The sequence below is a fragment of the Urocampus carinirostris genome, chromosome 2 (assembly GCF_059441175.1).
Source record: "Urocampus carinirostris isolate Australia breed hairy pipefish chromosome 2, RoL_Ucar_1.0, whole genome shotgun sequence".
Lineage (NCBI taxonomy): Eukaryota > Metazoa > Chordata > Actinopteri > Syngnathiformes > Syngnathidae > Urocampus > Urocampus carinirostris.
Window position 1 is genome coordinate 12566570 of NC_142350.1, and position 27085 is coordinate 12593654.

The following is a 27085-nucleotide window of genomic DNA, read 5'->3' on the forward strand; positions in this document are numbered from 1 at the left end:
AAAAATAATGTTAATTAATTTACTATTTAAGTTGGAATTTCCATTATTAACCACAGAGGTATATACTTTATCTGCTTAGAGTGAGTCTAGGGAATTGAATCTTTTCCAATAAGCTCATCTGCACTACAGCAGTAGTGTTACTTATTTCTTGAAAGAGTACTATTGGACAAAAACACTGACTTCAATTGAGTCATGGACCTGACACTTATCACAATTCACTATTGTATTATATATTTTTAAATTTTGATTAAACATGTTTGATTTATTTAGGCGTCCATTGAAAAATGTGTGAAGATTCAATTCCACTAATTTTGACGTGGTTGGATCATTTCGACTCGGTCATTTTGTAAGTAGCTCTCATGCGGATAAAAGTGTGCGTACCCCTGGGGTACACAATTTCAAATGATCACCAAACGTATAAAACACGGGGAAAACGATTACGTGGACAGGTGGAGGGCTCTGCGCCCTTGCTGTTTTGCAGCCTCCCATTCAAAATTGCAATGCAGCAAACTCCTAAACTCTCATTTACATTCCCAACTGTCACTCAGACACACTCATCCGCACTCCTATCACCGAGCACTCAGTCCTCATCAGTTGACACCCCGAGTTGCTTAGGTTTCAGTACTCTGGCTGCAAAGAAAAAAAAATCTCCCTGTCTTTTCCATGCTGTGACAGTAGGTGTTGCATACTAATGCATGCGTGTGTGCGTTGTGTGCACGTCTCAGGGGGTTGAAACGAGGAAGTCCTTTCCCATTACTTAGTGCCCACCAGCTGGGTAAGGGCAAGGGCTACAGCAGCTAGACAGATGGTAGCGTCACCCCCTGCTCACACGCAAAGTAAAACACACACTCGACTACATAAACACACAACAGCATAACGGCGAGGATTGAGGAGGAAGTCATTAGCTCGGAAAACCATGAGATTTTTCTTATTGAACGAGGGGGGAGGTAGGAATAAAGATTTGGGTAGATGGGGGGGGGGTCTAAGAGAGAGTATGACGGTTTTATCCGAAATTCAGCAATCTGTCACGGTTGAAATAATTGCTCCCGTCTTGGGTGGATAAAGTGATCTGTCGACAGCCGTGTGTGTGTGTTTATGTGGAAAATATCGGTGCCCCGTGTGAGGAAGCGCTGTATGGGGGACTGACTTGCCGTATGTAATGATGAGTTTATGCATTTTGTGATTTCTTTTGTCATTTATTTATTTCGGTAATTTTTATGTCATGCATTTTGTCGTGCATTTTTCTAAGTATTTTGGTTTGTATTTTTCAAACATTTTGGGTGTATTTTGTCTTGTATTTTGTCATGTTTTTGATGTGTGTTTTGTCTGTTTTTTGGCGTGTATATAGTTATGTATTTTGTCATGTATTCTGTCACAAAAACAAAAAAACAACATAAACAACTAAATAAATGACAAAATACACGACAAAACACATGAAAATTTACATGACAAAATACATAACAAATATATTACAAAATACTCAACGAAATTGACAAATAGACAACAAAATACACTATATGACAAAATAAATGACCAAATACATGACAAAATACACACCATAAATGACAAAATATTTGACAAAATACATACCAAAATACATGACACGATAAATACTGAAATAAATGACAAATACAATTACAAAACACACAGCAAAACACACAACGCATTAAGTTACAAACTATATGACAAAACAAATAACATAATACATCACGAAATATTTAACAGAATACATGCCAAGGTATTTACCAAATTTTACAACAAAATAAATGAAAAGGGCAATATACAGGAGAAAATAAAAATACAAAATTAATGAAAAAATACAAAACCTAATGCCTGACAAAATACATGACCAAAGAAATACAAAAATCAATGACAAAATACACATCAAAATACACACTAAAATAAATGATTGAGGAAATAAATGACAAAATCCCAAAATTGAGGAACACATTGCAACAATGTCATGTATTTGGATACATTGTGAATAAGTTATGTGTTCATTTTTTTACGACATAAGGTACTGTATTCATTTACTGTATTTACACATGTATTTCTACGGAGGTTGTCTTCCACAGCGTTATTAGATCCACGTTGTGAATACACGGAATATTTCACATTGGTTCAAAGCCGTTTGGGTCCGTTTTGTCAACAACGCCCGGTTTAGTTCGGCTGATGCGCTTTGTTGAGTGAGAAAACACACAGAGAAAAAGGAATAACGGGTAGAGGGGGGATATAATTGCACTTAAACTGCTGCCCTGGACTAATATTTACCCAAGTGGTGGAAAGAGACATTAGTCACATTGACTTGTGTGTCATTATTGGACCTCCGGGTGATGAACTCTTTGGCAATTTTCAAGCAACTGATACAATTTAAGGCAGTGGTGTCAAGCTCTTTTGAAATCGCTTCAAATACAGAACTTTGTCAAAACTATACAAAGAACAAGGAAATATCAATAAAATTTGTACGTTTCCTGAAAGGGGATTACCTCGTGTGCAGTCCCTTCACAAGGTTTCTTCATTTTTCTAATGTTGAGGGGTTTTTTTTTGCCCTCCTGTAGGTTTTAGTTCAGGGGATGGTAAAATAATAGTCGGTAGTCTGTAATAGTCTGTGGTCTGTGCAGCTCTTCGAGACTCCTTTTGATTAAGGGCGTCAATAATAAACATGACTTGATTTTTTTCCAAAATTTAAACTAAGAAAAAATAAAATAGTGTCTTGCAATGGAAAGGCAGCTGAAGCACTGCATTATGGCATCTGTAGTTCTGAGAGTTATCAGCGTTTCATATAGCCGGGCCATTATGGTAGATGTATGTAAATTAATTTCAAGGTTTGGATATAGTTGTGCGGGATGTGGCCTGCGGGTCGTGATTTTGACACATATGGTCGAGACAAGGGATCTACCGTTTTCAAGCATCAAGCTACTTTCTGTTACTAATTAGCACACAGGGCACCCACTTATACTTACATATACATTTCCGAAATAGCAACTTAGCTAGATAGCTTGCTAAATAGCTAAAAAAGAAGTGTGATCGTTAGCTAGAAATGTAAATAGCATACCTGTCAACCTCCACGGCTCCATGCCTGTACAAACTGTCATATTTTCCCGTACAAAATACCAAATAATTGTACACCATTTTTTTTTCTTTTCGGAATGAAACATGATGGGAAATCCCCAGGTGGCAGACGCATGCGCACATTAGCATCTAACCGCTCGCTTCGTTTGCAACGAAAAAAAAAACCACACCGAGATAGAGGCTTCCGCGGTGAACTCCTTTGACTTGATTTATTTGCCGTTTCTTGATAGTCGGTGTATACTGGATGGTACCCATCATGGACAAATCTGCGTTTTTCCGTACAGATTTTCTTGCAAGTCGTACACGTCTTAAAATGCATAAAAGAAACTTACTTTGTACGGCAAAACCGTACAGGTTGACAGGTATGAAATAGGTTAAAAAAACTAAAAGGGAGCTAGATAGCTAGCTAAAAGAGTAAAAGGCCAACTTAATAACAAGATAGAAAGCTAAAAAGAAGCTAGATAGCGAAGCCAAAGTAGGTCAAATTTTAACTATCAAAAAGCGTCAAATGTTAGCTAGATAGCATACAAAGATCGTACAAAGCTAGCTAAATAGCTTGCTAAATAGTTAAAATAGTAGGAGGATAGTTGGCTGCAAAGCTAAAAAGGTAGCCAGATAGCTAGCCAAAATAACTGCTTATTTTTTGCTTTTTTGCTTTATAAAACCTATGAATTGAAATTGAGTTTGTTGTATTTCCTGTAAAATAAATCAAATCAAAATTATCATCAATTCTTGAGTATCTTTGAACTGTGAATTATTCATTTTAATTACTAAAATAACTTATCATGTTATGACTATGTTATTATTAGGTTAATTATTAAAAAAAGGGTTTAATCATAATGACCCAGCACTGCTGTGCTATTTTCAGAACCGGTCCGCGGGCACCTCAACTGTCCATGGAAAGGACCCTGGTGCTCGCGGGCACCGCATTGGACACCCTTAGTCTACACAATCTAATGGTTGCATGCTCACACTTAGCGCCTCCCTGTTAGGGCATAGCCTTGGCACATGCATGCAGACGCACACAGACGGTCAAATAAAAACACAATCTGTCATATTTGCGGCTGGTAAACAAGCTGTTTTGGCTGGCAAGCTGAGTAAATGGAAGACAACCATGTGCTTAATGAAGTGGCTTGACTCCCGGGCGCTACCTCACTTCTTCATTGCATGGGCTCAAACGGCCACGCTAGGCTGCTAATTAGCCTAGCTGTTTTGTTTAGTTTTTGTTTTTTAAAGATCCACAGGCTAGGGTACGGGTGGGCAAACTGTGGCCTATGGCCTACAAGTAGGGCTTTTTCATCAGACGACCTGAACGAAAACAGTTAACGGTAATCCTAAATTCCTAAACATGCAAAAAGTGAGGGAATAATATATGATTTTGCATAAAATCTCTCTCTCGCTCTCTCTCTCTCTCTCTCTCTCTCTATATATATATATATATATATATATATATATATATATATATATATATATATATATATATGTATAGAGAGAGAGAGAGAGAGAGAGAGAGAGAGAGAGAGCAGCACGGCGGCGCAGTGGTTGGCGCACGTGCAGCACAGTTCTGAGGTATTGAGATCAAACCACCTGTGTGGAGTTTGCATGTTCTCCCCGTGCTTGCGTGGGTTTCCTTCGGGACCGCCAGTTTCCGCCCACATTCCAAAAACATGCATGTCAGGTGAATTGGCCGGTTCAAATTGTCCCTAGGTGTGACTGAGCGAGTGAGATGTCTGTCTCTGTGTGCCCTGCGACTGGCTGGCAACCAGTTCAGGGTGTCCCCTGCCCACTGCCCGAAGATAGCTGTAACGGGTTCCAGCACCCCCGCAACCATACTGATTATGAGCGGTGCAGATAATGGATGGATGGATGGATATGTACACACACATATATATATATATATATATATATATATATATATATATATATATATATATAGATACATATATATATATATATATATATATATATATATATATATATGTATATATATATATATATATATATGTACATGCAATGCGAGTGCAGCGGCTACGTGAACAATTCGACGCCGAAGTGCGCATCGAAAGTAAAACTAAACAAAATGGCACCGAAAATAACATTACAACCTGAAAAAAGTGAAATATTTGGCCAAAAAGCAGAAAGAAAGTTTGAAAAGCTTGTATGCTATTTGGAAGAAGCAGAAATGATGTCTGACATGGGAGAGGTTTAAGGAGGAAGCTGCGCACCTGGATTTTGGGCTGGGTTTGGGCCCGGGCCCAAGATCTTACCTCTAGTTCTAGTTAAGATAATGCATTTTTAAAACAGTCTGTCTTGTCTGACATCGTGAGCTTTAACGTCATCGGAGTAACACCAGCCCGCTAGCAAGCCAGTCCCCATATTGTTTTACCGGTAGTCGAAGAGGTTACAAATGTTTTAAGCAAAGTTTTGTCTGTTTTTGTGGCGAATGTTTAGATGTGGTGTCGCAGCAGCCTTATCAGAAAAACGCCAGGCTAGCCTATCAGAAAACAGGCTAACTGAGGACCAACAACAAAAAGCGACGATAGTTATTATGATAAACGTTGAGCTGGCTGGTGATAAACCAAGGGACATGGCAAAACTGGTGCTTACCCCTGGCCACACAGTGGGCAGCCAACAGTCTTTTTGGGAATACTTTTAGATTTTAATAAAAATAATGTACGGTAAAAAGGTTATACCAATACAAATATGTTGCTTTCGTGTCACTCTTGTCCCCAATGTCCTTTCATGTCCTTTTGTTTTTGTTTATTTCGAAGTGTCCTTGGGCAAGACATTGAATCCCTAATGCCCCCAATAATCAGGTAGGCGTCTTCATTGACTTGAAAAGCGCTATATAAAGGCAGACCATTTACCATTCTTTTCATGTGTGTCCCCAGACCCATCCCTCATAAAAATGATTCATAAAAAATGTCTATTTTCCCCCATGTTTATTTTTTTTATAAAAATGTTTATGAAATTTCATGCAAAAACAAACAATAAAAACTCTTCTTATAATGCATTTTCATTTTTTTCAATGCATGTTTTTTTTGTGCTAAGAAAGGGACATGATACATTGATTTTCTTTAATTCTGTGTTTTAAAACAAACTCAACAAAGAGATATAAAATGCAAAGAAAAAAAATCCCATGTTTGATGTTAGGGATGGTGTCCATAACTTGCTGTTGCCATCTTCTGGTTGAAATCATCATGGCAGCCTCTGTCAAGCACCTTTTGCTACGCGCACAGTGGATGTGAAAATCTTAGATAAACCCTTCCTTTTCATCTAATTGAGGATTCGGGTTGGCATTTGAACTTTATTTGAAACAGTCCTTTTCTTACTTTCGCCATTTTCATTCTTGATTAAAAGAAAACCCCAACCATGCGCAGGAAATCACTCTTCCCTCCCATTCCCTCGCAGCATTATGCGCTCCTTGGCCGGAACCCTGATGGTTAATAGTAAGATAAAAGTAAATAGTTGTGGTGGCTCTTTTTGACCAGTTGGGCATTATTAACACATAACTATAGATTAAATATCTTAAACTTTGAAGTGCATCTCAAACCACGCACCCTATCTTGAAATTGTATAAAAATAGTTTTTGTCGAATGAACATTGAACATTTTTTAGGTATATTTGTCAACAAAAGAATCCAGTCACAGGGTATATCATACCACACCAAACGTAAATTACACTGTGGCCAAGAATCAAATAACCTCGAGGTAGATGCACATTTTCATGACAAAGTTCAACTATGGTTCATTTTTTGCAGCCCAGGCTTAAGTTCAGACCAACCTCGACGCCGGGTGGAGATGTGTTGAGCGAGCGCCGGCTTTAGGAGGAAGTTGATGGAGCTTAAGAGTCTGGCGCGCACTCCCAAACGGCTCGTGGTCCAAGTCTTAAAGTTACTCTGGAAAAACCCCAGCACGCCACAGCGCTCACTTCGGTTTCATGGACTTGTTTGCTTTACTGTTCTTTTCGTGATTCGGGTGGGGAGGGAAGTGCAAATATTTTGCCCGGATTTCTATTACTAGGCAATACTTTTAATGTTGATGGAGCTCATGTTTGGTCGAAAAGGTCAAATGCGGAACAAATAACAAAAGGAAAGGCTTCTTAATTAAAACAGAGCTATCTCGTGCTCATCGGCCTTCATTATCATTAATCCACGGGTGTTCGATGGGGTCTGTGTCGGATATCAAATTCTTCCACGCCAAAGTTATCCTAATTCTTAGGAAAGGAGAAGGTGTTTTCCTGTAATATTGCACTGGAAATGGTCTTGCTCAATAAAAGAAGAGCTGTGGTCATTCTGATGAAAAATACGCCAATTTTATCATTATTATTTATCATTGTATCCAATTCAAGAAAATCCCTCGTTTTTGCGAGGTTGTGATCCCAAAAGGTCCTGCGATAGTCAAAACCCGTGAAATAGAAACTTTTTTAATATATTTATTAAATAACCTATAATGCATTGGAACCAAAGAACAAACCCTAATCACAGGCTTAAGCATTTGTTTAACAAATAAAAGGACTGTACTATGATTTTTTTTTCTGCAAACAACTTCTATGCTGGAAAATGATTATTTTTTTTAAAATGGAATTGAAAATGCTGATGAAATATATATATAGGTTTTCTGCAAAAAAACATTCATTATTTCCTCAAATTTTGCATGTTTAAGAATTTGGCGTTACCTTTAACCAATTTTTTTGGCTGGCCAGATAAAAAGCCTGATGGGCTGCATGTGGGCCCGCCTGTATAATAAAATTAAAAGGGGTAAAAGAGAGAGAGAGAGAGAGAGAGAGAGAGAGAGAGAGAAAGATAAAGTAAACCAGATAGTAAGGAACAGTGAGTTAAAGTTAGATAACAAGAGAGAGAGAGAAAATAAAAGAAAGGGAAAACAAAAAAGACAAATAGAGAGAGAAGTATTGAAAAAAGAGAGCGCAAGATTGCGAGATAGAGAGCAAAAAATTTGATTTAGAAAGAGAGAGAAAGAAAAATATAAAAAAATAAAAATAGAGAAATGATTAGAAAGATGAATTAGAGAAAGAAGAGACAAAACGAAGAACGAGGGATGTAAAGAAGAGAAAGAAAAAAGAGTGTGTGAGAGCGAGAAAAAGAGACAAAAAAGAGCTACCAAGAGAGAGAGAGAGAGAGAGAGAGACAAAAGACAAACCGAGAAGGAAACAGAAAGAGGTGGAGGTGGAGAGACAGAGAGAGAGAGACAGACAGAGAGTAAGAGAGAAAGAGAGAGGGACAGAGAGTGAGAAAAAGAGAGAGAGCAAAAGAGAGTATGGGAGAAAGAAAAAAAGAAAGAAAGAGAGAAAGAAAGAAAAAAAGAGAGAAAGAAAGAAAGAAAGAAAGAAAGAAAGAAAGAAAGAAAGAAAGAAAGAAAGAAAGAAAGAAAGGAAGAAAGAAAGAAAGAAAGAAAGAAAGTATTTGAAGCTGCAGCCGTTTATTTTTACCCGTTTTCCCTTTTTTGTCTCTGGGACCCGAATAAAGCAGTTGGCGGACCTGAACCGGCCCGAGGGTCACATCTTCGTCATTCCTGGCTCAGAGGATATAAAACGAGAGCAAGATGAAATGGCAGGCCACCTCGCCTCTCCTCCACCTCGAACCAATAGCGAGTTGTAGGGAGCCAATTGATCCGAACTTTGACCCCCCTTCCCGCTCACCACGGGGGTGGCTGAAGGTCAGGCCTGTAAGGGATCCCCTCTTTATCCGTCTCCTAGAACAGGAGCTCAAAGCTCTCCGGTTCCCCGGGGTCTCCCCCTCCCCGCCCCCCCTAGACCCCTCCTCAATGTCGCATTCAAATGGTCAATAAGAGCCCGTGATGCTTTGACCTAAGCATCTTGGATTTTCCCAAGGGAAACTCGAATCCTTTTTTTTCCAGCAAGAAGAAATAAACATTGCACTCCTTCAAGATTCGAATTGAGGGGTGGGCTAAGACGTGGAGTTTTAGAAATGTGGCCTCGAACCCAGGCCTTGACATCGGTCCATTTTTTCTCATTTGCTTTAATAAATAAATACACATAAAGACATATTCACCTTATACGTTATATCGTCACAATGTAGTATTCTTTCATTGCACTATTATCAAAAGTCAATCCCGTTTCCAAGCATCACGTTGTAAATACTTTTGCTGATTTATCACAACAGTCCTTTATCTATATAGCACATAATATTGAAAATATCTCGTGGCTTATTCTGGGGTGTTACAGCACGTTCCGTTCATTGCAATATTGTTACAATTATTTAGTCTGTCAGTCTATATGCACTACGTTGTAAATATTTTTATCTTTAAAGTCTTTATTCCACCCTGTAGTGCCATGTCTAATCTTGTCGCATGCAATGGTCAGCCATTTTCAAGTCACTGAAGACCTCCCAAAGCGCTTTACAATGTGCTTCACCCTTACCCATTCACACCCTGATAGCAGCGTCAAGGGAAGGACCTGCATTAGGGATTCACTTCGACTACTCAATAACAATGAAGACAAATCTATTCTTATGATGTTTGTTTTTAAATACATTAGTTCTATCAAATTGGTTTTGAAACATTCATAATTTGATATTACGTTTGTAGTTTTTCGTTTGTATGTTGTAGCATTGATGTTGTATTACTGTAGGAGTAGTTTGTAGAATTTTGGTTGTAGTACTTTTGTAGTATTTTTGTAATATTTCGGTCGTATTTTTTGAGTATTTATGTAGTAGTATTTTGGTAGTATTACTGTAGCCTTGAATTTGATACCTCTGCGATACATGAGGAAAAAAATATCCAAAACTCTTACATCACTGCTATTTCAAATAGTCATATATTACATATATTTTATTATCGAACATTCGAATCATTATTACAGACTGTCATGACTCATTCTTTTTCTTTTATTTGATTATTATTTTATTTTCAACACAAGGATACTGCTGGAAGTGTGAATTTCCCTATGGGATGAATAAAGTATCTATCTATCTATCTATCTATCTATCTATCTATCTATCTATCTATCTATCTATCTATCTATCTATCTATCTATCTATCTATCTATCTATCTATCTATCTATCTATCTATCTATCTATCTATCTATCTATCTATCTATCTATCTATCTATCTATCTATCTATCTATCTATCTATCTATCTATCTATCTATCTATCTATCTATCTATCTCTATCTATCTAAATAAACATGCAGACATGTTCATGTTGTATTCTGTTTTTATTTGTCTACAAATGAACTGTTTCTTTCATCAAATTGTTTGTAAAACACTCAGTATTAACATAACATCCACCTTATTTTATTCACTAAATTTCATAATATGCGTTTAAATACTCGAAATGCAATACAGCGAGCTCAGAATTTGTTTTCCCCTTAAATTTGATAAATATCTTGATGGATTAAATAAATATGCACAATAAATTCAGGTCTGAAATAGCAAGTGAAGAAAAATATAGCCAGCTATTTTAATGCTGGGGACACCGGGGACAAAGGTGCCACCAAATCAGAATATTTTTATTCATTTTTTTCACCATTTAATACATAGTATTATAACATGTCAAATATTTTTGTAATAGGTGTTCGCTCAGTAGTGTTTTTTCTTTTGCAAAACAAAAACATAATCAAAAAAATGGGAAGTAATGAAAAATATAGCCAACTATTTCAGTGTTGGCCTTGAGCACAGTACAATTTTTTAAAGAAAATTTAATATATATATCTATATCGAAGAAAATAAAAAAGCAAGTGAAGAAAAATGTAGCCAGCTATTTTAATGCTGGGGACACTGGGGACAAAACTGCCATCAAATGTACACATTTTCATTAGAAGTCATTTTTAGTATTTAAAATACATCATATAATAATAATAATAATAATAATAATAATTATGCACAGTCGTTCCTCTACTTACCACTTTTAGTTGTTCTGGGAGTAGCTTCATAACCTGAAAACTTTGTAAGTAGGGACGCATTTTTAATGTAATGCGCTAATCCGTTCAAAGCCCCTCAAAAGTACAGTATTCTTTTTTTTAACAAATCATAAAAAAACATAAGAACATGAAAGAAATACATGTTAAAATGAGATCACCGCACAATAAACATAAAACGAAAGGGACATATTATTAAAAAGCTTAGAATAAAGGAAATAATACAAATATTAATTTACCTCTTTGCACTGCGTTTCTTGGAAAACAGATCCAATGAGATATTCTTTTGCCGGCTATCCTTCGGAAATGTGCGAGGCGGATGTAGCATTAGCCTGACTTGTCAACACTTTTTTTGGGTGATTCCTTTCCTAGGATGTCTTTAACTTTGGCTAATTAAACGATGGCTGCGATCTGTCTTGCCGGAACTCCTTCTCCTCCTCGTCTCTGAACTCTGGACTGTGACGGTGACACGAAGAGCATGCTGGGAGCATGCCTGTGCACTGGGTTGCCTGGCAGATTTGCAGCGCTAGCCAGGTTGTTTATTTTCAGGAAACTCTGGGAGCGGCTAATAGCAGTACTTTAAACTTCGTATCCTGAAACACCTTCGTAACTAGAGTCAATATTTTCCCGTTCAGGTCCTTCGCAACCTAAAACTTTCGTACGTAGAGACGTCCTTAAGTAGAGTCACCGCTGTTTATTATCATGTAATTTTTAACATCTTTTACTTAAAAAGGCCTGACGGGTTAGCCCACCTGCACTCGAGCGTTATCGGGTTTCTTTTGCCTCACACACACTCAAAGGCGCACACACTCTTTGATATAAATCTATTGTTTTTAACGGTATTATAACGGTGTCATTCCGCTCATGCTGAGAACAACAAAGACACCAAACGGCAAATCGGAGAATACGTATGTGTGTGCGTGAGTGTGCGCGTCCGTGCTCTTAAAAGCAATGCTAATAGCCCCTAAGACGCATTAGAGTGACCCATACTGTAACAAAAGAGTTAATAATCCGTTTAGAAAACAATCAGATTGCCATCCATGAGAAAAGCCCCCCCGCTAAGCCTTTCTGTATGAAAAAGGGAGAGGAGGGAATTTGCCTTCTTTCATTTTTTTGTAAAAGTCAGCAGTCATGTTGAACATGGCTCGTTTTCGTCGCTCCCATCAACGGGGAATGATGGAATAGCATTTAATGGCGCTCTTTTTTGCAAATTAAAAAAAGGGCGGATTTTACACAAGCCATGACCCTTGCCGGGGGAGGTCGGGCTCTGTTTGCCGGACCCTATGCTTTAAATGGGGCCCGTCGGGGCTTCTAAAGGAGCTATTAACAAACAAACGCCGGCGCGCCCGTTAATTGCTAATGATGGTCTCTTTGTTGAGGGTTTTCTCCCCCCGGGGTCGAAACGTTCCGTCAGCGGGTTCCATCTCCGGCTGTTAGGTCACATTGTAAGTGATATAATGATTCGTAGCCGGTACTAATCACACAGCGGATTCAGGAAAATTGTTTATTTTTTTGTTGAAACCACTCAAATAATTTTAGGGAAATCTCACCATTACTCGCAGGGTTTGGGGGGTTACTTTATTAATTACTTATTGAAAAAACGGAATAGGTAGCGTAACTGAGTTAGAGTTAGATAACAAGAGAGAGAGAGAGAGAGAAAAGAAAAGAAAGAGAGAGAGAGCAAGACAGAGAGAGAAGTATAGAAAAAAAGAGAGCGCGTTAGCGAGGAGATTTAGAAAGGTAGAGAGAAAGAAAAAGATAGATGAAGAAAAATAGAGGAATAATTGGAAAAAAGAAATGGAAAAAGAAGAGAGAGAAAAAATAAGAAAACAAAAAGGAGGGTGAGCGAGTTAGAGAAAGATCCAAGAAAGAGAGCTATCAAGAGCGAGAGATAAGGAGAGAAGACAAACTAAACTAGATGTAAATCAACTTACTAAATTTTCTTTAAGATAAATGAACACTGTAACTTTGAAAATGAAATACAGTGAAACCTCGGTTCTCGACCATAATCCGTTCCAGAACCCTGTTCCAAAACCGATTTGGTCGATCACCGAAAATCGTTTTTCCCATTAAAAGTTATGTAAAATCGTTGTAATCCGTTACAACACCCTGAACGTTTACCATGAAAGTAAACATGAAGCTAACCCAGGCTAATTGTACGTTCGCGTTAGCGTAATCTTCCGTACCAAAGATTACGCTAACATTAACGTGTAAAAATAAAATAATTAGGTCGTTTACACGTCATTTAGCACCCGGGTCTCCACAACAAGTGATATAGAAAATATTTATGAATAGGATTTCTTACCTTTGTGGTGGTCTGCAGAAGCCATGCTCTATTCCCTCGAAAGAAGGGAAACTCGCACATCTTCTTCATATTTTGCTATTATTTCTTTCTTAAATGCAATAGTTGTACGCACTACTCTTCTTTTTTCACCTGTAGCAACTTTGCTGCTTGCACCGACCTTCTTCCGAGGCATAATTAGGGGTTAAAACACTCCGTTCACCGATATTAAAGACGAAAGCAAAAAGGAGAGCGCGCTCACGTGACAACAGTTCTTCACGAGGGGTGGGGGCAATTTACACCCGTACGCCGCTCAGCATCGCTACAAGCGTACCAGCGTTCGAACTCCGATTTTTTGAACGAAAAGCGAAGCAAGAATTTCTCGAAATTTTTGGTCGAGAACCGATTTGTTCGAACTGAGAGGCGTTCGAAAACCGAGGTTCCACTGTAGAGGAAAACATGATCTGGTAGTCACTAGTAGTTTAGCAAAAAAAGTGCTCATATTTTAACCACATTGAGTGAAAACAAAACTCGCTTTATATGGCAGATAAAATATGCTTTGTCTAAGGTTCCATTAAGAGCATATTAAGAACCTAATATTGTTTTAAATACAAAAAGTGTTCACTTTCTAGAATCCCAACACTCTTAAACACACTTCTATTCTATAGCTTATGAATGACCTAGATTTCATGTTGACAATATCTGGGTATTTTTTGTAAATGCTTTGTTAATGTTTCGTCAATTCAACCTGGTCATCCTTTTTATTTATTTTTTATTTTTTTATTTCTTAATATACTTAAATTATTTTAAATGTATTCTTTGTTAATGAAACATCCAATGCAGCCTGGTCATCCTGGAAGGGGGATTACCTCATGTTGGGTCCCTTCATTTTCCTCATGTTGAGGTTTTTGAATCTTTCTTTGCCCTCATGTAGGTTATAGATCAGGGAATGGTGTAATAATAGTCTATAGTTTGCAATAATCTGTGCAGCACTTTGAGACTCCTTGTGATTAAGGGCATCACAAATAAACATGACTGGACTTGACACTCTGGGACTAATTGTTATTTCTCTCTGTCTATCTAGTGTCTGTGATTTAACTTATGATAGACACAATTAATCTATGAGCGGAGTAAGTATATGTAAATGTAAAACACATGTGAATGAGTGCATTTGGTGAATGAATGGATCCTTAAAGGGATGCACATGCTCCCAGGCATTAAAGCGCATTCATCCTTTAATTCTATGTTATTTGTTCACAACAGTGTGTTGATGTGGTCTCGATAGTTGCACTTCAATTACATGGCAGTTTTTTGTTGTTATGTGACATTTTTGGTCATATAGTCATTGTTTTCTACCCAGGTACCTTGGGCAGCTCCGCGAGTGGAGTCAAGTCAAGTCATTTTTATTTGTATATCCCTTAATGACAAGGAGTCTCAAAGGGCTGCACATACCACAGACTACTATTACACCATCCCCTGAACTAAAATTTACATGAGGGCAAGGAAAAACTTAAAAACCTCAATATGAGGAAAATTAAATCGTGTTTATTTGTGTAGCACTCAATAAGAAGTCTCAACAATCTAGTTAAGGTATTATTTTTTGCAGCACAAACCTGAATTAACTGAAATAATTTATTCTAGCCACCAAAAATGCCATTTAAAAAAAGTGCCATTTAATAAAGAAGAGGGTGGAGAGTCGCAAGAGTGAGCGTGTGTGTGGAATGAATGAGACAAATCCTGTTACACCTGTGTCTGTACTTTTTGCCTTCTCTGTATACACCTGCACAAAATCTCAATATTATTGAATTATCAAGTAGCTAAATGCAGCGAGTCGATCGTTAGCATCCTTCCCTGTCCTTTTAATTTCTAAAGGAAACATGTCCACTCTTTGACACACTAATCTCCAAGAACCCGCTTCCGGATGAATTACTGTCACACTTATCCTTAGACCTTCAAAGAACAGTTATTTTATTATTTTATTGCCTACTTAAGGAATATTCTCCCAAAATGCCCTGTAGTACTTCTGTTGTTGGGTGATTACTTCTATGACTTTTCAAATTAATTCCGTAATCGTCCATAAGCTGTCTTCTTCCTAACTCTGCAGGAAATTATTTTAGCTCTACTTGTATGGCAGGAATTGGTGAATAGGTTCACAACATTTGCATAAAGCTTTTGCCTGTATAACAACTAGCTTTTTTAAACGACTCATAGCTGCTGACCCGTATGAAACACAATGAGAGCGTCTAACTTAACTAGACAAAACTAATGTGACTCCAAATGTGTCATCACTTAATGTCTGAGAGTCTCCTTTAAAATACAGGAAATTAAGTTCACTTCAATTTGAAATTTCCTTGAGGACAAAACAAGCTTGGAATTGTCCCAATACCACTGCACTGGAATCATGACGCTTCTGCAGACAAATCCCTCAAATCGAGTTTCCTCAAATTAGAAGCCACTATGCAAATCGTGATATTCTAAAAACATCAGCAAAACAGACTCAACCTTATGGATCAACCATGGTTCCTCATTTTCAACACAAGTTGTGTGGCAGCAGCTAATAGCTCTAAATGGCTTTCAAATTGAATCCCAGGACCCTTCAATTGCGCCGTCGTCACTATAAAAAGGGTCTCTGCAGAAGGGATGCAGTCTAAATATTTGGTAGTCTTATCAGGTTCGCGTTAAAAAGACTCTCGGATCCATGCCCCGAGTGCTCGCGCGCAGAATTCGCAAGCAGGCCTCGGCTGTGAAGTTGAATGGCGTGGCTCAAAGGCTCCCCCGTCCCCTCTCTTTTTCTCTCTCTAAACCGCCAAAACCGTCCCCCGCCCCATTTTTCTCCAGCTCAGAGGAATTCATTAACTGCCTCTCCACAGAGACACTATGGAAATCAGGTGGCTACAAAGAGAGAGAGGCAGAACCAGAGAGCGGGTGGGAGGATCGGTTGTGTGTGTGTGTGTGTGCGTGTTGAATAGGCTTATATTATCCTATTAGATGGTGGGGATATCTCGTTTCCCTCTCTGTCATGAAAAAACAACATCAATTTTAAGTGAGAAACAAGTCAGTGAGAGGGAGAGAGCGAGAGAGAGAGAGAGGGGGGGGGGGGGTTGCTCTTTTATGGGAGAGTCCCCTGGCTCCGTTTACCTTGGCAATGAGGAAAGGGCCACTCTCTCCATGAATGCCATTTAAAATGCCACGGAGATTAAGCATCTCTTTATATTTCTCACGCACACAAACAGCATCATGATACCTGCTAGCATAAAAAAAAACAGCTCTGAGCTACGCGAGTGCCCTGTGGCGCAAACCCCGCACAAGTGCTCCATCATTTAGCCAGAGTGGGCTTTAAGCACAGTAATGAAATCATTAGACCTCCTCTCCCTTGCTCCCTCCCCCTTATCTTGCTCTCGTTTTCTCAGCTCATCAGGAGAGGATGATGATGATGATGATGAATCCGTATTTATAGCGATGGAATAATTACATGGCTAACCTCTAAGGGGAGCCGGGAGGGCCACAGGCCAGCGAGGGGGGTGCAGGAGGGGGCTACATGCAAAGGGGCCGGCTCTATCTCATTAGCACCACCCGAGTGTTCAAGTGTGCACGTAACTGGCAAGTGCAAATTCACATAAGAAAGGCTGCGATTATGATGTTGAAAACGGTTAATGAGAAGGCAACAAGCAGCTTCCCGGCCTTTATCCTTCGTAGCGGCGCTCCGAAGTCCGATATTTGATCCGAACCTGGTAAAACTGTATCATTTGCCCAGACTGAAGCTCGACCCGTGAATCTTTCCTGGTTTCATGTGTTGAAACAAACCACGGCAAACGTCTTGCAAGATTTTAGCAACATTTTTAACAAAAGAAATCTGTTCCTACCCTTGTGTTATTGAATTAAATTGTCATTTATATCGACATTGTGAAACGTGGTATGCAACGAGACTAGACATGGCACTCCAGGCTTAACATGTAATGAAAACTTTAAAATAGAAAAATAGATGAAAGTCTATGCTTGATCACATTACCCCGATTTTAGCTAACTTGTGTTGGCTCCCTGTCAACTTAGGATGTGATTTTGCGGTACTTGTAGCGGCTACCAGAGGTCAAGAGCTCTAAGAGATGATGACCAGGGTGGGAAGTGTCTTTTATCATGCTGATGTCTCTGCTACGGCATCTCAAGCCGATAATAACCCCTAGACTGGGCAGAGAGTAGCCGATGATCTTCTGGGCTGTGTTAATTACTCTCTATGTTTTTCCTCTCCTCTGCCATGCTCATAACATACCACACAGTGACACCATATGCCAGAATGCTCTCTACTTTGGCTTTGTAGAATGGCACCAGGAGTTTCGGTTCCAGATTGTCCCAAACTGAAAACCCTCAGGAAGTGAAGTCACTGCTGGGCCTTCCCCAACCCAACTCTGGTGTTGCCAACCCAGGAGACATTGTCAAAGATGTGCACACACAGGAGTTTGAAGTAGTGGGATTTTCTTCACACCGTCTCCATAGCATTGATGATGAATGGAGCTGGGTCTGTGAATGCTCTCCTGAGGTCGAGTATGACTTCTATGGATTTTCTGGTGTTTGGTGTTAGTTTGTTTTCCAACACCACATTAGCAGAATCACCACCTCCATCATGTATGCCATTTCATCCCCATCAGACACGAGTCCCATCAAGGTAGTGTCATCAGGGAACTTTATAATAGTGTTTATGCTCGTTGGTGAACAGTTTGAAGTATACAGGATGAACAGTGGAGGCCTCAGCGCACATCCTTTGAGGAATCTGGTGCTTAGCATAAAGGTAAAAAAGACATGGCGGCCTGGCAGTTAGAGTGTAAGAAACCCCATTTAATACTTGACCACCAGTTGTCGCTATGTTGCATACTTCAACCGAAAATGAGTGCCACAAATTACCAGAAAGAATACAAAGTATGGAAACTCAATGTGACCAAACCACATCTTTTGCCCAGCCTTTCAAGAGGTTTATTGTTTTTAGGGGCTCTGTTTGAACAAAATGACAATTTTAGGGGGTTCTTTGTAAAAAATAGACCCATCTTTTAATCTTGAGTGGGGGTACATTTATATTTTAAACATATTGGCTTACTTTTGTGCGTAGGATGTTCTGTTAAAGGGACACAGTGCATTAATTAGCACCTCCTGTCATGAGCTCTCTTTCTACCGGTATCTAGCACCAATCACCTCCCTGCTCTGTCACTGCACCCTGATCTGTTCCACCTGTCTGTCTCGTTTACCAACAGCGGTTCTGAATTTCCTGCCCATCAAACTCTGCATTTAAAGCTCCGCCTTACAGCCTACCTTTGTCAGATCATCTGCAAAGCCTACACCCGGAATCTGTTTGTCTGCGCTTCTGACTCTGAACCTGGACCTGTTTGACCCTTCTGCCTTCTCTTCTGCCCCAGTCTTCCAGACTCGTGTTTTACCTACTCCAAGACCTGCCACACCAACCTTGTGGCTCGGTTTCCTCTTCGTTCCATCTTTCAAGCCGTCTTCCTTAAAGGCAGTCCCAAATCTCCACTTCAAGACTTATCTTTATTCCAAGACCCTCTAAGCCGTTTCCCCCATCCCTAAATAATTGTGGTTGTTGTCTGTCTTATCCGTGACACCTCCCATTGCTAACAAAACAAACTTAATTGATTAAGAAACACAATATTGATCCATATATATATATATATATATATATATATATAAATGATCGATTTTTATTGTATCCAGTTTTGAACTTCCTCTGTAAACACCAAGGCTGCAAAGAAAAATGTATTGGCATTTTATATGAATGACAATAAACAAAACCTTGAATCTTGATTCCTACAGTTTTGTGTGTTATTATTTTGAACCAAATGGTGTGATCAGAAATTATAGTCCTACAGTATTATCTGATTTCATATGAAGTTTTTATTATCATTTTATTTTTCTTTGAATGATGAAAGGATATGATCCGTTGTTCATACAATACTATGTTCAATGATTTGATTAACGTGAAAAGTGTTTTCAAAAAGACTGGGGGAAGATAAACTCCGGCTTTTTTTATGGCTTGCTTTTTTCCTTCTGTTTTTTTCAAATTATTTATTAAAGTTGTTGATTTTAAATTCATTGCAACTTTTGTTTATTTAAGGGAAAAATGTCAATCAATCTATCAATCAATCTGTGCCTTGCCATCTTTTTTTTCACGATTCTTTGTCTGCTTGACATTCTTTGATTTTGGGTAGGTATAATTTCGTTTTAATGCCTTTAATTTTAGTTGCATTTAGGTGAAATTTAGAGAAATTGGATTGATTAATTTTCGGTAAGGTATTTGCAGTATGCATGCCATTTTGACTTAAGAGCACCAGCATTGCCACAAGACAGCATGTGGTGCATTTTAAAGAGGCAAATATAACACATACTTCACAGGGTCCTCCTCTTTATGACCATAATGTAATGTAGACCGTTTAGAAAACGTCCAGGCACACACATGGACACAAAAATGCACGCACCACACGCCACCCACGACCTGGGCTAACCAATGCACTAATCGCCTGCCCTGGGCATAGGAGGAGCTTGCACCGTTTAAGTAGGCTTTCAATCACTCACTCAGCTCCACATCCAGAAAGCACCCGCGGCCAAAACGCGCCCGCGCATCGCTCCACCACTCTCCGTTGTGTGTGCCAACAATTGGCGCAAGACTGGACTGAAGGCTGCACTTTCCAAAACAGGACCCTGGTGATTTACGCGCTTTTATTTTCAGATATCTGGGATTTTATCCCCCTCTCCTTGCCTACTCCGACTTTAGGGATCCCCCCCCCCTAACTGGACATGGCTTTCCCTCAGCTGGGGTACACCCAGTTCCTCAATGCTGCGCACGAAGTTTACGCGGGTGAGCGGCCGGCCTCTAGCCGGGAAGGAACCGGCGAAAGCGTCGTGAGCCCTTCGGCGACAGCCGCTGCGGTTGGATCCATGCTGGGGATGTACGGGGGCCCCTGGGCGGCCCCCAATTACAGTGCCTTTTTGCCCTATAGCGGGGCGCCAGACATCGCTCTCATTTCTCAAATGGTAAGACTCGGAGCATCGAATTATTATTATTTTAATCAATATTTCTTAAATGTCAGCCAAATGATTGAGATTCCCTTTAATAAGCGATAATAAACCTTACAAACACAATGCATCACTTGCTTAGAAAGACAAACTCTAGAATAAAAATACAGGTTGTGTATAAAATGTTATTTTATTTCCTGAATAAACAAAACAAAAAATATTTCAGAATCATAGTTATTTCTCCACTCGCAGTAAAGTGGGTAGTTGCATATCATATGCAGCAGTGAAAAGGTTTCTCACACTTAATCTGTTTTACAAATGGTTTAATTTACAGAAACTTGCACAATTTAGTTTAATTCGCAACAAAGATGTCAGAGTATCAATTCCCGTTCTCTTTCTATATTCTGCATTTACTTTCCTCGCTGTCGGTATTAAAGAGAGGAAGGCAGAGCAGAACTTTAATTTATTTCATCAATGGGACTCATTTTTGCCCAAATACCCTTTAAAAAAAAATTGAATAGTTGTAGCCACGAACATTTTGGATTAATACCGTGACGATATTAGCAATCTACGATAACGTTGTCATGGGCCACCAGTGACCGAGACGATCCGGATTAGAGGCGAAACGAGCAAGACGAGATCGATCTAACAGAAAAAAGAATGTATTTAAAAATACATTTGTCGTTCAAAAATTGTTGTTGTACACAATTTGAAATGATCAAAAATGTTTAAATATGGAAATGGAAAGGTTATCAGGTGTGATATTTGGAGTATGGGACAAGGAATTAGATTAACGCATTTTTCAGATTTATATTGTATATTCTATTATAATGAATAGATAAAGGATTTTTGTTGTTTTGTTGTAATTATAGTTTGCCAAAATTGGAGGACATCCCCTTCAAGTGCAAATAAAACGAATTAATAAGATAAAAATTCGCAAAATGATACAAACGTAAAATATATATTTTTAATGATATTTAGTAAGTATGTGCATATTCTTCGCGGCAGTTGCACTGGATGTCTTTCTTTCAAGCTGTTTCTCATGTTGTGTGTTTTATCTTTGACCCATCATATCATAGTCAGGTTTGGTGCTATATACATAAATCTAAGCCTAATCATTGAAATAAAACGACAACCTTTATTTCCATTTTTTTTTTTGACAATTTATCAACTTGCAGGGCTCCCAGTACGAGTTAAAGGACAGCCCAGGATCCCACCCAAGCTCATTGCCGGTTCACGCCGCTCAAGGTTTCTACCCGTACGGCCAGTATCCCTACGGGGACCATTCAAGGGCCAAAACTGCCACAAGAGAGACCACCAGTACCCTGAAGGCCTGGTTACAGGAGCACCAGAAAAACCCTTACCCCACCAAAGGGGAGAAGATCATGCTGGCAATTATTACTAGGATGACACTCACACAGGTAGAAAATAAGGTTTTTAGAGATGTTTTTGGGAGGAAAAATATTATTATTATTTTGATCGTTTGACACCCCCTCCCCAATTTCAATAAATGTATCTGTGTTTTTTTTACTATTTCCCTCCCCTCGCCTTCTCACCTTCTCCCCATTTTGAATCATGTCTCAATTGTTTCTCAGATTCTTGGCTACCAGAAAAGCGATGAGAAAAATAAAAAATGAAAACTAGTCAATCTGCATCCGATTAACCAAATGGCTGAATTGAATTGTCTTAAATGCCATCGATATACTTGCATGTACTGTGAATAGACAGGGCACTCCTAGGTAAATACTTAATAAAGACCTTACAAGAAAAATAAGACGAAAGACTGTAAGATTAAATAGGTGAAAATATTTACAAAGTAGTGCTTAGAGACTGTCTTAATAATAATAGTGCAATGAAAGAATAGTGCAAATTAACCGTAGTTCAATGAAAAAGGCTGTGAGTAATATTTAGCAGCAGCAACACAAAATCCATCAAAATTCGCAATATAGATATTTTCACACTCTTTCGCGCTTGTTTATGGAGGTGATGGCCCTGGGGAGAAAACTGTCTCTGAGCCTGTTAGTTAAATAATTTGTAGCACCTACCAGAAGGTGACAAGTTAAAGAGTTCGTGGCCAGGGTGAGAAGAGTCTTTTATCATTTTAATTGCTTCGATGCGGTATGTCACAAGCCGGCAATGTCCTCCAGTCCGTCAGTGTTTTCGACTTTGGCGATGTTGGTTTCAGACTTACTGTAGGTGTTTGCTTTAAGCATGAACAGGGCGGTAATGAAATGTTCGTATGTTTTTTGATAGAAATGTATTTAATTTGTGCATAATTGATGTATTTGCACCCTCAATAAAACGCGTTGCCCTCATGACAGGTGTCAACGTGGTTCGCAAACGCTCGCAGGCGTCTGAAGAAAGAGAACAAGGTGACTTGGGGCCGAAGCGCCGAGGACAGGGACGGCCGCATTTTTAGCAGCGATAACGAGGATGACCAGTGTAAAAACGGCAGCGACGACGACGACGAGGAGATCGATCTGGAAACGGTCGACATGGAGCACCCAGAGGAGCCACGCGCCTCTGCCGCCTCACAGGAGGCCTCCACAGATCCCAAAGGCCCCGAGAGCGCAAGGACACTTCCCGTGGAGGTAGCAGTTCCCTCCAATAAAGCGCAACCTGTTCTCAAATTGTTGGATCGAACTCCCGGTCTTCAGGAGTTCCAGAGACCCCCTCAGAGCAAACCAAAAATCTGGTCTCTGGCGGAGACCGCCGCGGCCCCGGACAGTGCGCACAAGACTTCGCGCGCGCACATCCACCCGGCGCTGATTCCGGCTCACGGGATTTATACTTGCCAGATCGGTAAATTGCAAAACTGGGCCAATGCGGCTTTTCTTAACGCCAACTCGATTTTGAGCGTGAGGTCCCTGCTTGGCGGCGCGCAAACCGGGCACCTACCCGCGCGCAACCCTGCGCCTTTTGCGCGCGGGACTTCTGGAACGGAAGATGACAGTGACGGAGAATCATCCGGGAGTTTGAGTCCAAAAAGAGACGGTACGACGACTGGAATTTCTAAAAAAAAAATGTTAGAGGGTGCAAATTTGAAAATACGCTCTCATTTTGTTTTGCAGATGAAGACAGTGATCACAGACCGGATTCCCTCAAATCTCCATTCCAGCTTATCACCGATAGGTAAATGATGACATTTTATACCTGTCAACCTATGCAAATGTCTCCCCTTTACTAATGGTTGGAATTCCCCTTATTAAACGATAATAAACCTTACAAACACAACCATTTCCTCACACGAAGTCAAACTATGTAAAACATAAGTCTCAAACCCAATTTAGTTGGTGGACGCTAGAGCTAATCGTGTTTTTCACAAGAAACGCTCGTGTAAAAACACTCTTATTAAATATCTTTTATACAATATTCTACACAAAATAACGCAGCACCTATTTACTCACAGCAAGAACGACATTGAGTCTCAAATTTACGGTGCTAAGTTCTGGTTGAGGTTGGGCCAAGTGAGGTATTCCACAAGAAAAGCTCTTATAAAAACATTCCACTGTTCTTAAATATATTTTGAGACCAAACAACACATAGTTAAATAACACATTAAGGGGACAGTGTGGTAAAGGTTAAAACAAATATTTCAATAAAAAGGTATCGATTTAAATAATTATGAAAATTAAATGACCTATCATATAAAGCTGCATTTCTTTCAAATGCAAGTAGGTTGATATATTAGAATTTATATAAATAACATGCGCTTAACTAAAGGGAGCTGACATATTTGGCCACCATATTGCTGCTACAGTTACCCAAAAAACAAAAAGGCTGGGCATAAAAAAGAAGTAAAATGGTGGATTTTGTTCACTTTGAGTCGCCATATTTTGTATTCTTCCTTGTGCTTTTTAGCACTCGTTTTCGGTTGCACTAAACAATACAGCGACACCTGATAATCTGATAATACACATCATTCCTTCAAGAATTTAATGTGAAGATTAATAAATCAATTTGTGAAAATTAGATGTATAATTTGCGGGGGCTTACAATAAAGAGGCAGTGTGTATTATTTCATTACTGGATGTTGTAGTGCAACTGAAAACGAGAGCAAAAGACCACAAGGAATAATACAAACTACAGAGACTCAAAGTGACCAAACCACCCCATTCTTCCAATATTTTTGCCCAGCCTTTTTGAGTTTTTTCGGGTACTTGTAGGAGGGAAACGGCGGCGAATACCGTCAGCTCCTCAAGGTGATTGATGCTCATGTTATGAAAAGTAAATACATAATTTTTGACCTACAAGTATTTTTAGAAAAAAATACATATATGTGATAGATCGTGTAATTTTGCCCATTTTTAATGAATTCAATATTGTTTTTCTAATAAATCATTTTTTTTCTCTTACTAGTAGGCACTAAGTAGTGAACACTCTCCCTTTTAACTTTCATATTAAGGTGGGGGGCTCAAACTTGGAATTGGCCCATAGGCCGCATGCTTGTGTCCCCTGATATAGTATATAAACAAAGATAATTTATGTCAACAATTTTATAATTTGATCTACCAAGTAATCAACTTCAATAATTCTTTCAAATCTTTCTGAGATTTTTTCCCTATCCGCCCAATGTATGAATTATATGTAGCAGTATATATATATATATATATATATATATATATATATATATATATATATATATATATATATATATATATATATATATATATGCACAATGTCATGTCATCATTTACCTATCCACGGACTCTCGAAGTGATGAAATTGTACTAGTTTCTTCTCTTTTTTCTATCCAGCCATTCAAAATATTTCGGTCTTTTTTGTGTACCCCTAGCAGCAAGCTGGCCAACAAATATGTCAGCTCCCTCTTACTGAGGCTTATGTTATGTAAATAAAATGAGCATTTCTCTGAATATGAGTGTTTGAAAAAATTGCACGTTTATGCAATAGTTCATGCATTCTTATGAGAGGCTGTTAAAGAAGAAAAAAATAATACATACTTTCACGTGTAACGTCATACTCTATTTGTGTCTATGAGAGCAAAAATATATTCTCATAGACACAAATACTAACCACTATACACTCAAACATACTACTATATTCCGATACACACTACCCTACTCTCTCACAAATACCAATAAACTCTCAAAAACACACTACTATACTCTCTCACACATACCACTATACTCTCATACACACAGTACTATACTCTCTCTTACACATATTACTATACTGTCATACGTAGACTACTATGCGATCACACACTTACTAACCACTGTACTCTCAAACATACTACTATACTCCCATACACACTGCCATACTCTCTCACACATACCACTAAACTATCATAAACACACTACTATACTATCCGTTACGCATATTACTATAATGTCATGCATACATTACTATGCTTTCACACACATACTACTATACTCTTTCACATATACTACTATACTGGGGGCAACTTCAGTTTGACATCAAACTTTACAACACTGATCAGTGTGTATCGCCATCGTTACCAAAAGTACTCAAAGTAAAACAACGCTGATAGTTGAGGTGATCATTACACCGTGTGTGGAAAACGTACAGTAATAGTAATTTTAATGGTGTGTGAGAAAGAAAAGCAGTGTATGTGTGCGTGGGAGTATAGAAGTGTCTGTGAGAGTATAATAGTCTGTGTATAAGAGTATAGTGGTATGTGTGAGAAAGTATAGTTGTGTGTGAGAGAGTATTGTAGTGTGGGTGTGAAGTGTAGAAGTTTGTGTAAGAATTCTATAGTAGTGTTGTGGTGCGATATAGTAAGTAGTATGTGTGTGAAAGCATAGTAGTATGTTTGAAAGCATGGTATGGTGAGAGAATGTAGTAGTGTGTTTAAGAGAGTACAGTAGTCTTGCATGGGTATGACCATGTGATGGGTATGTTATATGTGAAAGCATGAGTAACTTCTTAAACAGCCTCCCATACGTTTTTGCCTATTATTTAATGCAATATTGTTTTTTTTAAAACGATTGAAGTTTTTTTTTTTTTTACGAATAGGAGGCGCTAAATAATACACACTGTCCCTTTAATGCTTATTAAAGAGTTTAGCAATTTCATTGGCATTTGAGTTAAAATGCAAAATGCAACCCTCTAATTTATTGGTCATATACTCATATATGTCTGTCCTCTTTGTTTCTACAGATCTCACCACAGCACAGGAACACAGCGAGCGCTTACGTTATGAAAAATATACTAACCGACTCAAAGAAGAAAAGAAAAAAAGAATTTTATTTAACTGAGAACAATTGAACTATTTTTGAAAGGGATACCCGTGTTTCATTTTCGACTCAACATATAAAGGATGTTTTGTTTGTATGTTTGTGCCTCTCATTTACTTTCTTTTTAGTAAATTGTAAATACAGGATACCAATTTGTCTTTAAAGAATATATTTTTTGCAAACTAAATAAATGTTATTATAGTCATTTATAATTCAACACATGGCTTTGTGGTTTCATTTGGACGGCGTATGTGTGAGAATTTGAAATGTCATTATTGTCGTTTACAAAAGGATTATGCATGGTATTCCTGGATTAACACGTAATAATAAATGAAAAGAGAAAAATAAAAGAATGTCATGGTACACGGGCAAAAATATTTACCAGGTAGTGCTCGGAGACTGGCCTAAATTGCAATTGCATCGTAACGATAGTGCGATGAAAATATTGCAACAACATTTAATACAATTCCCGAATAAATCATTAATAAGATATGAATACCCATCCATCCATCCATCCATTATCTGCTGTAGGGTCGCGGGGGTGCTGGAGCCCATCCCAGCTATCTTCGGGCAGTGGGCAGGGGACACCCTGAACTGGTTGC

At 38.7% G+C, this 27085-nt stretch overlaps 1 protein-coding gene across 1 annotated transcript; it reads left to right on the forward strand.

The window, feature by feature from the left end:
- The first annotated feature begins 19842 nt into the window (after positions 1–19842).
- On the forward strand, positions 19843–26700 carry irx1b (iroquois homeobox 1b). The gene is made up of 5 exons (XM_088327800.1): positions 19843–20283; positions 21444–21686; positions 22587–23259; positions 23337–23397; positions 26407–26700. The coding sequence occupies exons 1-5, from the start codon at positions 20047–20049 to the stop codon at positions 26447–26449; spliced, it is 1257 nt and encodes a 418-aa protein (XP_088183926.1). The 5' UTR covers positions 19843–20046; the 3' UTR covers positions 26450–26700.
- The last annotated feature ends 385 nt before the right edge of the window (positions 26701–27085 follow it).

Bases quoted from the DNA above. Each gene is read 5' to 3' on its own strand.
- irx1b (XM_088327800.1), top strand. From the start codon at position 20,047: ATGGCTTTCCCTCAGCTGGGGTACACCCAGTTCCTCAATGCTGCGCAC. The intron at 20,284-21,443 runs GTAAGACTCGGA...ATCAACTTGCAG, and splicing joins TCGCTCTCATTTCTCAAATG to GGCTCCCAGTACGAGTTAAA. The intron at 23,260-23,336 runs GTACGACGACTG...TTTGTTTTGCAG, and splicing joins TTTGAGTCCAAAAAGAGACG to ATGAAGACAGTGATCACAGA.